Source organism: Lipophrys pholis (assembly GCF_963383615.2).
Source record: "Lipophrys pholis genome assembly, chromosome: 3".
Classification (NCBI taxonomy): Eukaryota; Metazoa; Chordata; class Actinopteri; order Blenniiformes; family Blenniidae; genus Lipophrys; species Lipophrys pholis.
In genome coordinates, this window is record NC_137627.1 from 17,722,326 (window position 1) to 17,736,568 (window position 14,243).

The 14,243-nt window shown below is 42.7% G+C and overlaps 1 protein-coding gene across 1 annotated transcript in view; it reads left to right on the forward strand.

Annotated features, from left to right (window-relative positions):
* hip1 (huntingtin interacting protein 1) overlaps window positions 1–13,577 on the forward strand; it is a 44,932-nt gene extending 31,355 nt beyond the window's left edge. Inside the window, exons 12-31 of the mRNA XM_080459231.1 lie at window positions 596–693; window positions 1,000–1,072; window positions 1,157–1,340; window positions 1,794–1,882; window positions 2,089–2,205; window positions 3,104–3,205; window positions 5,708–5,902; window positions 6,815–6,962; window positions 7,058–7,144; window positions 8,071–8,178; window positions 9,018–9,154; window positions 10,066–10,176; window positions 10,319–10,377; window positions 11,270–11,363; window positions 11,596–11,696; window positions 11,973–12,078; window positions 12,152–12,275; window positions 12,610–12,671; window positions 13,277–13,394; window positions 13,487–13,577. Of these exons, the coding sequence (XP_080315357.1) occupies window positions 596–693; window positions 1,000–1,072; window positions 1,157–1,340; window positions 1,794–1,882; window positions 2,089–2,205; window positions 3,104–3,205; window positions 5,708–5,902; window positions 6,815–6,962; window positions 7,058–7,144; window positions 8,071–8,178; window positions 9,018–9,154; window positions 10,066–10,176; window positions 10,319–10,377; window positions 11,270–11,363; window positions 11,596–11,696; window positions 11,973–12,078; window positions 12,152–12,275; window positions 12,610–12,671; window positions 13,277–13,394; window positions 13,487–13,497 (2,124 nt within the window). The 3' untranslated portion in view covers window positions 13,498–13,577. The remainder of the gene's footprint in view (window positions 1–595; window positions 694–999; window positions 1,073–1,156; window positions 1,341–1,793; window positions 1,883–2,088; window positions 2,206–3,103; window positions 3,206–5,707; window positions 5,903–6,814; window positions 6,963–7,057; window positions 7,145–8,070; window positions 8,179–9,017; window positions 9,155–10,065; window positions 10,177–10,318; window positions 10,378–11,269; window positions 11,364–11,595; window positions 11,697–11,972; window positions 12,079–12,151; window positions 12,276–12,609; window positions 12,672–13,276; window positions 13,395–13,486) is intronic.
* The last annotated feature ends 666 nt before the right edge of the window (window positions 13,578–14,243 follow it).

The window sequence follows — 14,243 nt, forward strand, 5'->3', positions numbered from 1 at the left end:
ACCCAGAAAACAAAAATTAAAGGAAGAAGTTGTTTATGGGCATAGCTAGGAGGGACTCTAATAGAATTCACTCATTTTTGGTAGCTCTTTGTCAGATGTTTCTTAAATCAGTTGCTTTCTCTTCATTCTGGGGTTTTGCGGCATTAGATATTTATTCCAGTTGATGTGAAATTAATTTTAATTCAGTGGCCACATACAGCTGTTTGGTCTCACCAAATCCATTCTGAGAATGTTAATATTAAATTCACTTTTTACTTAACCTATTGTGAACAACTGGAATTATTGAAAGTGGACTCTGGATTTATGGATTTTCTTCAGAATAAATGTTCATTTTTGGGACTCAGTCTTATGTTTTTTGTGTCACTAAAACTGTCTGACTCTTATTGGACAAATTAAGAATAGCTGTCAGTTTTTTGGGGAAATTGTTTTTTAATCCTTAAATGGTAATATTTTTCTTGTTGGTCGTCCCACAAGCTGACTTTTGAGCGACGTCATCCATGAAAGTTTGTTTGAACAATATAAGGAAGTTCCGTATATTTTTTTTCCGCTTTGTATTTGAGTTATGCTCTGAAGTGTCATTCTTTCTCCATTGTAGCCTCCAGTGGAAACCAAGTTTGATGACCTGTTTGGCACTTCTGCTGCTATCGACCCGTTCAACTTCAACAGCCAGAACGGCATGCGCAAGGACGACAAGTAAGCCTCAAACAGAAACATACTGACATCAAATAAATAAAAGGCCTTCATCAGTCTGTGGTCACTATATAGGTTAAATAGGTCTAGAGTACTTTTAGGTGTCAGATTTCTGACTGTAAAATGGATAAAAGGCCACATTTAAAGAAACCTGCTTTGATTGTTCCTTGGATTTCTGTAAAATTCAGTATTAGAGAGAAAATGGGTGAAAACCGACCAGAGCCTCACTTGTGAAAGATACAGATTAGTGTGTGAGCAGTGCTTTTATTTGTTTTATTGATGGGGTTGTGTTTCATACTTAATCGTCAGAGACCGTCTGATCGAACAGCTGACGAGGGAGATCCAGGCCCTCAAAGAAGAGCTGGAGTCCTTCAGACTGGAGGTGAAGTCAAGTAGAACCACTTGATCTGATCTGCAGAACAATTCTGGAATCTTCTTTGCCTCATTTTCTATTTGTCGCCATCAGAGCGGTCGGTTGTGTCAGGCGCTCAGGGGGCGTGTCAGCGAGCTGGAGGCGGAGCTCGCAGAGCAAAGCCATCTGCGGCTGCAGGCGGCCGGAGAGAGCGAGTTCCTGAAGGCCGAGCTGGACGACCTGCGGCGGGTCAGGGAGGACACGGAGAAGGAGCAGCGGAGCCTCACGGAGATAGAGAGTAAGGCTACGCCTCGTTCAACGTGTTGTGTAACAATTGAAAACCTTTAAAAACAAAGTGTTTTGACGTAAAGCGACATGCAGAAGTAAAATAGACTATTTAAATAACAGAGGTAAACAGCAATTAAGTTGAGAACATAAACAAGTACAGTGGATATATTGTGAAAATTAACATCCATTTGTGCAACACAACATTTTACTTCTAATTATTGTTTTCTCCACCAATCACTATGTTCTTACAGCTGGTATAATATATATGAGCCCAACCAGCACTTGTTGTTGTTGTTGACGTTACAATAGACATGAATCCAGCAAGTTCAGGATTCAGAAATGATTTCCGAGCTAAAAGGCAAGAGGAAGCCAACAGCTGCCAAATAAAAAGGGAAAGCGTTTGTTGTAGCAGTGATTTCCTCACGTCTTCTCACCTGCAGTTTGTGTTTGTGTTTCCACCCAGGAAAAGCTCAGGCCAACGAGCAGCGCTACACCAAGCTCAAAGAGAAGTACACAGAGCTGGTTCAGAGTCATGCAGACTTATTAAGGAAGGTGAGGACAAAAAACAACCCCCCCAAAAAAACTGTAATTTCTTTATTTGGATCAGGCCACCTGTGTCCTTGTATTCAGCTCCAAAACCCAAATATTCCAAGTTGGATGACATGTCGTCCTTCGAGCGTGTTTTATCTCCCGCTTGCCGAGGGGTCTGGGCTGGTCTCTCCTCCGTGTTTTAGTCTGAGTATGCGTTTGTGTTTCAGAACGCAGAGGTGACCCGGCAGATGACAGTCGCCCAGGCGGCACAGGATGAGGTGGAGGCGGTGAGGAGAGAGATGCAGGAGAAGGTGAAGGCCGCTCAGGACGCTGCAGACAGGCAGGTGAGAAAGAGACGCATGTTATCAAGCACAAACAGAAAGTCAAATATAGTTTTAGCCTGGCACAAAAATCCAGTCACATCGAAGTGAGAACAGAAATACAAATCAAATATTTCTGTGTGCCTGCCCCTTTAAGAGGCAAACGCAAGGACTGCTATCCTAGGTGCCCATTTGTTTTTTTAAATGTTTATTCTTTGCCCCGATTTTCAGTGTGTAACTAGTCCCACACATACACAAGTACATCAGAATGTGTGGAAAATATGGAAATAGTTTACTATTGGCACTTTCCCACTAGTACCTACTCGGTTCGACTCGCCTGTCAGGCTTTTCCATTATGTGTTGGTACCTTATGCCAGGTACTTTTGTGGTTTGACCCGCTACGAGTAGCAAGAGGTCTCCGAGCCACAAATACCACCAGTGTTTGTGATTAAATGGTTTCCCTGTTAACTGGTGATCGGCTTCCTTGAGTATCCCCTGTCACAGCAGGTGTTAAAAACCCGACCAGAATCCGTAGCTGTCCTAGCGAACGGCGTTTAACCGCATTGGGCTGTATAAAATTAGATTTTGGATCATTTTCATGCTTTTGCAAGGGTAAAAGAGAGTTGTTGTTTCTCTCAGGGCTGCGGCAACATAAGTCCCTTCATATTTTCTCTCAGTTCTGGTTTGGGACTTCTCGCTGCTTGTTCATTACATTTCATTTGGTCTGAGCTCCTTTGGTTGTAAATTTAAAGTGGGTGTGGTTCAACGTGACCGTGGCTCCTCTATCGAGTTTTCTTGTGACGTACAAAAAGTCCTGGCCAGAGCTAACGTTTTCCTTGCTCTTTACACTTTGTGAAAAGGAACAAATGTCTCTGTTCTTGCAGAGTCTGTATCTTTTTCTTTTGGTCTTTGTCTTGCTCAGGAGGAGGATCAGCTCGAGCATCTTCAGGAGCTTCAGAGAGAGCTGCTGTCCAGCCGGGTAGAGTTGGACTCCCTGAAGACCACCGTGGTCTCGTCGCAGGAGGTAACTCTCCCCTCAGCTTTCGTCATGTCCGCTGATCTCTCCTAAAATCTCCTTACTAGCTCCCAAAGTTACTGCAAAAAGTGAATTGTTGCCTTTGAAAAGGCCTTTATTAAACATTGGATCTAAAAAAAACCTCTCTATTGTGAAAATCACCCATTTCCTTTTTTTAAAATTTAGTTTCTCTCTTTTCTGTTAGTTTCCCTTTCGTCACTCTGTTCTAGAATTAAAATGTGAAAATCTTCTAGATCCATACTTTTTTAAAAAGGTCTTTTTAACCACAGTCATTAAAAAAAACTGCTTCCAACAGGAACTTCAAAAAAGATGAATTCATCTTTCTTCACACCGACTAACAGGCCTGAGATCCTAATGGCGTGCAGTCTGATCAAATCTAATAACAGGCCGCTGACGTCACGCCTCCTTATTCTCATCATTAATAATTTAATGAACTCACACACACCGCTTGAACACAGTTAGTAATATTAATGTGCGGCTCACTGGGATCTACTTTATTGAAAAAAGCTCCTCCGTTTTTAAACCTTAATTATTTTGCATGCGCTGGTAATATTTGACGGGAGATTTAGGAGGATTAACACACGCCCCCTTTGCTGATCTATGTATCCCCTCTTTTAACAAAATCCATCTCGGACTCATTAATGCTCCGTCACCAGCAGATTATATTAAAACGTATGTACTTTGAAAAGGCTTTATTGGTGCTTCATAATACTATTATGGAGTATTTTGCATCAAGTTATGCACATTTTCCTGATGTTGTAACTGGAACTTTACACATTTACAACAGTAGGATTGTTATGCTTAGGAAACAATTACCCAAAATCTTGTTGTCTTTTTTAAGGTAACCATGTAATGCACATTTGTTTATGTACATTACAGTGCATTCAATTAGAAAACAATGTTTTAATCTAAAAAAAAACAGCCGCTGGATCACTCGATGTTGAACTTTTTTATTTTATTTTTTAAATTAAAGATGTTTGTCATCTCTTAAAATAGCCTGTGAAACATCTTATTCTGGCAACTAGGTGACAGAGATACAGTCAACCCACCGGAAAATGAGCATATTCCCTTCTTAAAGTGCTTTCTGTGGTTAGAGAGAGAGAGAAATCTACATACTGACTTTTAAATGGTAGCAACAGATTCTTCGTGTTATTGTGAAAAGTTTCAGTCATTGCCAAAGAAAAAAGATTATTTTCTCTCTCCACTTTTCTGTAAGAAAGTTTATTTTTGCCTCAAACTCATAAAAACAAAACTCCCTGCTTGTCATCTTCTCTGTCACTCCCCCCATTGCCCCGTTCTACATCCACTTCTCTTTTCAGCATTTTTCTTATCAGCAACAATATCTGACGGAGCAGACGTGCTAATACTTTTCTCGGAAAGACATAATGAAGTGAAGCAATCATTTCAATGAAATCAAGACAACTTTCTCTCCGTGTTTACATCATCAGTGCACTACAGAATCATGCAGCTATTAAGCAGACGTTTGTATCGAGGGACTAAACGGGATTTATGAAAAAACAGACAGCAAATTGAAAACATGAAAAAAAAATCCTGGTCAAAATGCTGCTCATGTTTGGTTTCTTGTAATTGGATACATTCATGCATACGTACGCATACATGTACACACACTTCATGGGTTTGAAAGGATCACTTCAATTTTGATGCCAACTTACTTCCAAATATATGCAAAAGGAATAGATTCAGTTCTACAGTTAAATACAGAAAGACAATAACCCCTGCAGATAGATACTTTATATTTACAAATAATAAATGGTTACTGACATAAATTGTGGCTTTGTAATGAATTAGTAGACCACTATATGGTCAAAGGTATGAGGTGTTTTTGCTTGTATTTCAAGGCTCTTCTGTACTTCAATAATCCATTCATTGGTGCAGTTAACCCTCGCCATTCCTGCAATCGCCATCAATGTTTTTCTGCACCTGCACTGCTCCCTTTACCTCTCATCTGTTTCTCAGCCTCCCACTCCCAACATCCTATTTCTGTAGCTTCCACTTATCTCTCTGTACTCCTCCATCTCCCTCCAATCCCCCATAGTCTTTTTTTCCACACACGGCCCACGCACTGTCGCTCCCATCACGTGTTTCCAGAGCTCAAATTCTTCAGATCACATTTTTAATAGTTCTGTTTCTCCTCGATTTTCTTCCTGTCTGACTGGACCTGCTGGCACCCAGGCTGTAAGTCTTTTTTTTTTCCTTACTTTTTGCATGTATCTTATTAACTAGGATTTCTGATTCGCTCTCCACGGACCTAAATCAGGACAGTGTTTTTATCATCATCGACAAAAAAAAATAAAGCATCTTTCCTTTCTTCTTGCAAGGTCACATATTTTGCACCAAACGGCACCCTGACATGTCTTGACAGCTGTGTATTATACAGAAAGAGTCCCCCCCCCCCATTTCCTGCTATTCTTAACTGTTCTTCATTATGTTTTTATATCTCAGCATCTCTTTCGTTTCCTCTCGATTCAGTCTACCGAGGTGCTCAGCAGTCAGGTTTCAACCCTGGAGTCAGAAAAAGCCGAGCTGACTCAGACGCTATCGAAGGTGGAGGCTGAGCTGGTGGTCCGGGGGGAGGAGCTCGAGAAGGTCCAGAGCTCGCTGGCTGCCGAGAGAGAGACGGGGGTAAAGGCAGCGGAAAGCCTGCAGAATCAACTCAATGAGAAGGTGAAGAATTGTTCTTGTCGAATATTCTCATTTATTTAAAAATAACAAAGTGGAGGATTCGAGCTTTGTGGCCATATACTAGACATAACGGACGCTCCCAGGACTTTCACAGTAAAACAATCCCACATTTTGTAAAATGAGCTTCATTTAGGATACGTTCACATTCTCCTGTTTGATGCAGACCAAAGTTCTCTTCAAGGACTTTCTGGGAAAGTCCGTTCCGTTTGAGGATGTCGCGTGCGCAATGCATTCTGGGTAGTAAACACACAACTAACCCCGCCAATCAGAAGAAGCAGACGCAGAAAGAAAAAGTTGGATAATATCTCGTCGACAGACATGAAGTAGTGAAGAAGAAGTAAAGAGGAAGAAGTAGTGAAAAAGGCAATTATTGATATCTGGTCTGAAGACTATATATATATCGCAGTTATTTGTAGCCACCAGTTAGCCACAGGCTAACTAGCTTAGCCACCACGGGCTAAAGCGGTGAGTCTTCTGGTGTCTGTCTGGACCAATCAATGAGCCGTGTTTCTGCTTTACTTCCTCTCTGGTCATTGTTTGTGTCAAGCGACAGCGCCCCCAAACTAGCAGCTGTTGTAATTGTGCGACATTTTACAGATGGTTTGTTCCGGTCTTCAAACTGAATATGAACACCACCCGAGCCAAATAACGGTGTGAAAATTCTTAGCTGCCCCCCTTCCCAAGTGAACTGAGTCCTGGACTATCCAATGTAAAAGGCCCCTTAGACTAACAACCAGACCATGAAAGTTTGAAGTTATCTTGGAAAAAGGGGCAGAACCTCCCACTTTTTTGCCCATTTTATGACAATTCTGCAGCAATAAAATCCAAATAAATCCAAGCGTCTTAGTAGTAAGATGGTTAATGAGTGTTGTGTGTTTGTTTACGCCATGACAGGAGAGCAGGGAGCAGGCGTTGGAGAGCCAGCTGGTGGCCGCTCGCTGGTCCAGCCTGCAGGGAGCCATCGAGGAGGCAGAGAAGATCATCCGGGAGTCGCTGGCTCAGATCGACGACCCGGCACACATCAGCTGCACCAGCTCTGCAGGTCAGATGCTGATGGTTTAATCGAGAAGTGCTCATTAGCAACGCGTGTAAACACAGTTTGTATAAAGGCTCCCATGTGTCTGTGTGTCCCTTCAGAATACCTGGCATCAAGATGTCAAGCCTCGTTGGATTGTATGGACCGGTTACATTCTGCTAAAGACGCCTTCTTGGCCGACAACACAGGTGGGACACACACACACACACACACACACAGGGAAACAACTTAATCACAGAAATGTACTTTTTGATACAATATTCTTCCCTTTCACATCTTCTGAATCACCCAAGATATTTAGAATATTCCATTACAATGCTTGTTTGTATGTTATTTGCTTTACTTGATGTTTTGTTTTGCCCTTATTAAAATAATTAAACAATTAAAATATAATTCAAAATATGACATGCATCTGAATTTAGGAAAATATACAGATAATGTGTTGTGTATTAACACTTTGTATAAAATTTGTAATGAGAAAACAAACATAGTCACTTGTTCTTTGTGGATGTTGGATATCTGAATTACTAAATATGAGTAACTGTGGAAATTTTATTTAATTGAATTAAAGTAGCTCAGACAAGATAAAAGATAGTAGATCATCTGGTTTAGAGGAATAAACTGTTCTACAGTCATGATTCACACTGAGTGGTTCTCCACGCTTCAGTACGACGCTTTAGAGTCTCAGCTATTCATATTATTACAGTGTTAACATGAATGAATGAAAGACAGCTTTGGTTTAAGTGTGAACGATGATACGCTCTAGAGCGCCTTTATGCTGTGTGTGTTTTCTTTTTTTTAATTGAAAGTAGTATGTGACCTTTTTGTCAAAACCCCCACGAAGATACTTGTGTTGACACGGATGAATAATCTTCCTCTGACAAAGAACTCGCTGAGCAAGCATATTGACGCCGAATAAGCACATTAAACAGACCCAAACTTAGATTTTACCCAAATGAATATGTGACTGCAGGCAGCTACACTGATGGGCGCTGACACCTTGTTTCTATTTTCCATTCTTCATTTTTTTCTGCTTATGTCTCTTGTTGAACTAGATGCTATACATTCCACGTAGGAAGGATTCTTTTGATTTGTGTTGCTTTATGCTGCGTAGGTGTCTCTGAGCTCGTACGAGTGGTGACCCAGTGTGGCCACCTGGTGGGCGACACCATCGTTCAGGGGAGCGCCACCTCCCACATGGTGCCTGTGGAGCAAGCTGACGGTGAGTGTGTGAGTGTGTGAGATGCTGGCAGAAAGAGTGATGAATAGATTGCCGTCTCTCTTTCTCTCCTGACATTAATCGGTGGGTGAGTCGTCATCCTCAGACATGGCCGTGTCCCAACATGTCTGTGAGGAGCGGTTGGCAATGTTGGGCAATGTTAGAAGTGTGCAGTCTGTAATTGACTGGGATGTATGATAATCCCACTATTAGGAAACGGTCCTCTGCACAGGCTGCTGTCATGCCTGTTAATGCCTATAGGGGTGTTCACATTGCAAACACAAATTGGTCTTCACTGCAAACTATCTTTCAAAACGGGCAAGGAGAGGAAAAAGACTGCTGATGTCACTCTGGAGTAATGTTTTTCTCTCTTGGGAAATGCCAAGTCTAAACATGCCCGAACTATAATGGAGCTCTGGTGGGCAGATTTATTACTGCAACAAGAACTTGGTACACCACTTGTTCACCAACCATGTGTTTGTGCAAACACTACTCACAAAGACTGAGGGATGTTTGACATTTGGATGATATTTATGGAAAAAATTAGAAACTTCATGCTCCAGTCAATATTATGTGGCATCGTATCTCAACATTATTCTGTATATAATGGAATTTAAAAAGCAACTATACAACAAGAGTAATGAAAAGCAGTAGGGACAGAATAGGTATTGAAATTCATATTTACAAATGGACATATCTATTTTCCATACTGTCCATCAAAATGATAATTTTCAACAGGAACCTTTTCTGCTCAGTAAATCTGTGTTTGTGTTTTTGGTGTGTCTGTGCTTTTTGATGCCTGTTGTGTAGCTGATAAGTCGCCCCCGCTGTGTTCTTGTCAGCCCTGTCAGAGAGTGTGAAGACGTGTGGGGCTGAAGCTCTGGCTCTGCTGGGACAGATGAAGCAGAAAGACAGCCTTCCTGCGGCAGACCACAGCAGACTGAAGGCGGCGCTGGAGGCCGTCCGGGCCACCGCAGAGGTCCGTACTTCCCCTGTAGCAATGTTTGTGTCCCGACTCTGTGAAGGATGGTGGCGAGAGATGAAAACCAGACACTGTGACTCCAGAAGGAAGATACTTCTACATCATCTTTGCAGTTTAATTATTGCCATGCACTGCAGAAACACGTGAAGTCCCATTATTATTTCTTTTGTCTAATTTCAAGTCACAACAAGTTACACTACGTATTATAAACAAAAGGTTTCAGAGAGATGGAGGACTGAATAGAAACACTTTTTTTAAAATTTAATATCAACAGAATGTCTTTATATATTATAATTTTTTTAAATCACATTTGTCCTCCAGTGTGAGGTGCGTATTTATTGGAATACAGATGCATCACAAAAAGATTGATTATCTTTAAAAAGTAAATAGTTTTGTCAATCTATTCAAAATGCAAAAACAAAATAATTTTAATATAAGAATTATGATAATTATGGCCTTTTTTCTTAAGACAAATCATCTCATCTTATGAATTATTAGAATATTTTGTTATCATCTATTCAATTTATTTCTGAGCTAAAATCATCAAGGATTGAACAGAAAATACTTTAAAAATTTCAATTTACATTGGAAAACTTTTTCTCAAAGTAACTTCACAGTTTAAAATGTTGAATGTTTCCATTGCATTCAGGTTTTTTTAGACTTTATGTTTCTAAATGTTCTGCAAATAGGCCTCAGTGTGTTGTAGATATGTCCGTTTGTTGTCTTTTTAATGTAAGAAAGTGACTTTCAAAGTGACTTTCGGAATGAATGAACATTTGTTTCTCATTTCAGTAGGAGAGAAGTCATTTCCTAATCGAGACTTCATTATTTCCTTCTTGAACTTTTTTTCCTGTGTTTTGTTTCGTCTGCTCGCCAATTTGAAACCCTCACATGTTTCCTGGGTTCAGAAACTGCGTCCTCGGGGTCTGGGGCTGCAGCAGGGCGAGCTGGGCGATCTGGTGGAGCAGGAAATGGCTGCCACTTCCGCTGCGGTTGAGTCGGCGGCCGCCAGGATCGAGGTGAAGAAGTGTGTCTGCGAGTGTTTAAGCCCCGCTCAGACGGAGCATGCATGTTCATCAGTGTCCTCCACAACGTTTCTCCTCCCTTTCTACTCACAGCAATATTATCCTCAACGTTCTTTCCTTTTCCTTGTCTCGACAGGAAATGCTCAACAAGTCTCGTGCCGTTGATACGGGAGTCAAGATGGAGGTCAACGAGAGGTAAAGCTCCAATTAGGACCTGGTTTGAAACAGTTTAGGACAGATGAGTGGAATCTGCGCTTTCATACACTTGAAGAGTCTGAGAGTGGTGATTCGAGCTAAATCTCCCAAACAGGATATCACTTGCTCTCCTCTCTTTTGCTGTAGCACAACTTCTCCCCTCCCCATTGCGGTAAGCTGTAATAATCTGAAAGAAGAAACCATAACTGGGAAAAGCAGCTTTGAGGTGCATTAGTTTTCAGTTCTCCTTTATCAGAGATTGAGGAACTAATTCATCCGTAAACAAGCCCGCCCTCCCTCCCTCCAGATATCTGCATGAGAGAGATTAATGCCAATGAACTGCAAAAAATAAATGGAGAAGCTTCTCAACAAGATGAGTCCTTCAGCCTCATCGTGATTTCAGAGGAGTGTCAGACAGGCGGAGCACTGATGTGCACCGAATTTCATCAAATCAGCCGCGAAGCCTCGGCAGACTGTGAAGGCTGAAAGGAGTTTGTCACATAGCGTTTGGTTATTTAGTGTCCACACGCGCCTCCAGTTAGTCTCTTCACTGTTCTGTTATTTCAAGAAGCTCCAGAAAACTGTCTTAAGTAATTGGGTTTTTGTATGTCGGGTCACTAACTGTTACTGTACATCTCAATGACGTTATTGGTCTGAGGATTTTTGCTTTACACCAAGCCAGAGTTGTTTTGTGCATTCACAATAATTATCTGGGTAACCTGGCGAGACTTCATATAAAGTGAATTTCAAATAAAACATATATATATATATATAAGATTTTTCATGCAATAGACAGTGTTTGGAGACATGCCTCTAGATTTGATGCTCTGCTTCCTGTTGAATTATGTGCCGTTTCTCATGTCTGTGTTCTCTGCTCTGTCGCCCCCTGCAGGATTTTGGGCTCCTGCACAGAGCTGATGCAGGCCATCAAGTTGCTTGTTTTGTCTTCCAAAGACCTGCAAAGGGACATTGTGGAAAGCGGCAGGGTAAGTTGTTAACGATGAGGAAGCTGATAATCAGCAGTTACTTACAACCTGACAAGCCTGAGAAGTTCTGGAAAAGTCACAATTCTTATCTGTTTGGCCTCAAGTGGATGAGGAAGGAATTTGTAAATAAGAAACCGAAATAGCCGTCGGCTGATAACCTTTCTGACTATATTGGGAAGTTTTCAAAGTGCCTTATGAAACGTGTGGTGATGTTTGGTCTTCTGCCCACCAGGGGGCGGCCTCTATGAAGGAATTTTACGCCAAGAACTCCCGCTGGACCGAGGGCCTGATCTCTGCCTCCAAAGCGGTGGGATGGGGAGCCACGGTGATGGTGTAAGTGTCTGTCCCCTCCAGAGTGGCTCTCTAAAAGTGCTCGTGTCCATAAAGCTAAGAGTCGGCAGCTGTGTTTACTCTGCGCATCCTAAATGCCCCAAAGAACCAAAGAGCTGACCTTTACAGGGAAATAAATAAAGGAACAAACAACGCAGTAAATCTTTAGCCATGTGAGGCCAGCCATAAATCTTCTCACTTCTGGCTCTTTTTTTTTTTTTTTTTTTTTTTTTATATAAAGTGACTCTCAGTTTGTCCTGCTTTGTGCTGCTGTTGCAGGGATGCTGCCGACCTGGTGGTGCAGGGCAAAGGGAAGTTTGAGGAGCTGATGGTGTGTTCACATGAAATCGCTGCCAGCACCGCGCAGCTCGTGGCTGCTTCGAAGGTGAGCGCGGTGCACAGCACGCTGGAGGACTAGACGTTAGAGAGCAGAGCGCCCATCTGTCTCCTCTTTGCAGGTAAAAGCAGACAAAGACAGCACAAACCTGCATCGCCTGCAGCAGGCGTCCCGCGGTGTCACACAAGCCACCGCCGCCGTCGTGGCCTCCACCAAGTCTGGGAAGTCCCAGATCGAAGAGACGGGTGAGAGCGTTATGTCAGTCTATAACCGACCTGCAAGACATCAGTGAGAAGTTTACCATCACTCACTAATCATGGTGATTTCATTTCACCTTCTGGGAACCAATAAACTTCTAACTTTCCGCAATGGGAAATTCCCAGTTGGTCTTTGTTCATATGTCACTGGGAAGGAAACGTAACAGTCTTGTAAGAGACAGAAGGGCATGCTGTGTTTGTTTGTTGTTTTTTTTAGGGGGTTAGATTTCAGATCTTTCCTCAAATAAATTTCCAACAACGTTGTAAAAGTTGTCACCTCACAGTCTGAATTTATTGTTTTGTGTTTTATTCGCGCTGCCAGAAACGATGGACTTCTCCAGCATGACCCTCACACAGATCAAACGACAGGAGATGGATGCCCAGGTAAGCAGCAGTCCTCCTCTTCAGAAACCATCTTTTGTTAGTCCTAAATACTAGTTCTCTGTCTTTACATCAAATTGTAGCTGGTTTAATTCAATAAGGGTTTTCAAAAGCTGCCTTTCATTGGGATTTTGTGGGAAAATAGTCCCTCCACCCTTTGGAGCCTTAAGATGACAAACTTCTTTCAGGAATGAATGGTTCAGTTGTCTATTGTTTGTTTCTCTGAAGGTACATTGTTTTTTTTGGGTTTTTTTAATCCTCTCAGAAGCCAAATTTCAGACTTGTGTGAACTCCTGGCTCGTGTGTTGTGACCCCGCCTAACCCACTGTGGAGGAAAAACACAAAGAGGCCTGGTCGGCCTCACACACACACGCCTCATTGTTGTCAACACACACAGGGCTCCCATTGAAGAATCGCTCCATGTGTTCTGAAGGCAAATCAAATAAGCTTCGGCTTGGATGACATTTTTAGAATAAAACCAACACAGGAAATACTGAAGAAAATCAAACCAAAAGCAAGAATTGTTTAATTAAGCAGACGAGGTGACGACCTCGATACCTGTGCAGATGTGCGTTGGTCCTCTGAGCGCGTCCACTTGTCCCCCTCAGGTCCTGGTTCTGGAGCTGGAGACTCGTCTGCAGAAGGAACGAGAGCGACTCGGCGAGCTGAGGAAGAAGCATTACGAGCTGGCCGGCGTCGCAGAAGGCTGGGGTGAGGAGGAGGAGGGTGAGGACAGACGATCTCCTCGTTATTCTGAATGAAGCTTTACTAATAAGTGGCTAAGTGGCTGAATTGTTTCTCCTCCTCCTCCTCAACAGGCACCGGGTGAGACCTCTGTCGCCTCCACCAGAAGACCGACCAGCTTCTGTCTGCCTCGTTTCTATTTATAGACTCACTTCTCAGTCTCTTTCTCCCTCCTTTTCTTTTTCTTTCTTTTTTTTTTTTGTTTATACGTTTGTTATCCAAGCCAAATGAAAAGGTGCTTCTTTTCTAAACCCGCTTCTCCACCCGAGTCCAGAAGCTTCCATGAAGGGCAGGCGGTCATTGACATCGGGGCATCGGCTTAAGGAACAAACATGGAGGGGCCGGGGGGGGGAGCAACGACTCATGCCTCACGCCTCACCCCTCACACCTCTCCGATCCTCCTCTGCGACAACATCAATGAAAAACAGCGCTGGAGTCTGTTCTGTTCTGCCCGATTTTTATAGCTTCCTCTGCCCGGTTCGTAACAACGTCGCAAGCACAAGGCCTGCTCAAGACATCCCAGGATGCACTGCACAAGGGCCAAACTCAGCGAGGAGCTCAGTGACGCTGCCCCCCCACCCCCACCCCCCCCCCTCCATGTAAACGGCACACACACACACACCCCCAATAGAAACAACAGTTTTTGTGTAATGTGGCCTGCTGCTCTGTTTTCACCTTAGTTTCTTCCTATTCTTTTCTCACTGTGAGTTTTCACCGTACTAAGTCCACGCCGCGTCGCCGGCCGGTCCTCTGGACTTTCCGCCTTTCACCTCCTCACCATTGTAACGACCGTGACTGTTAACTTAAGCGCCCCTTCACATGTTTGTTTTT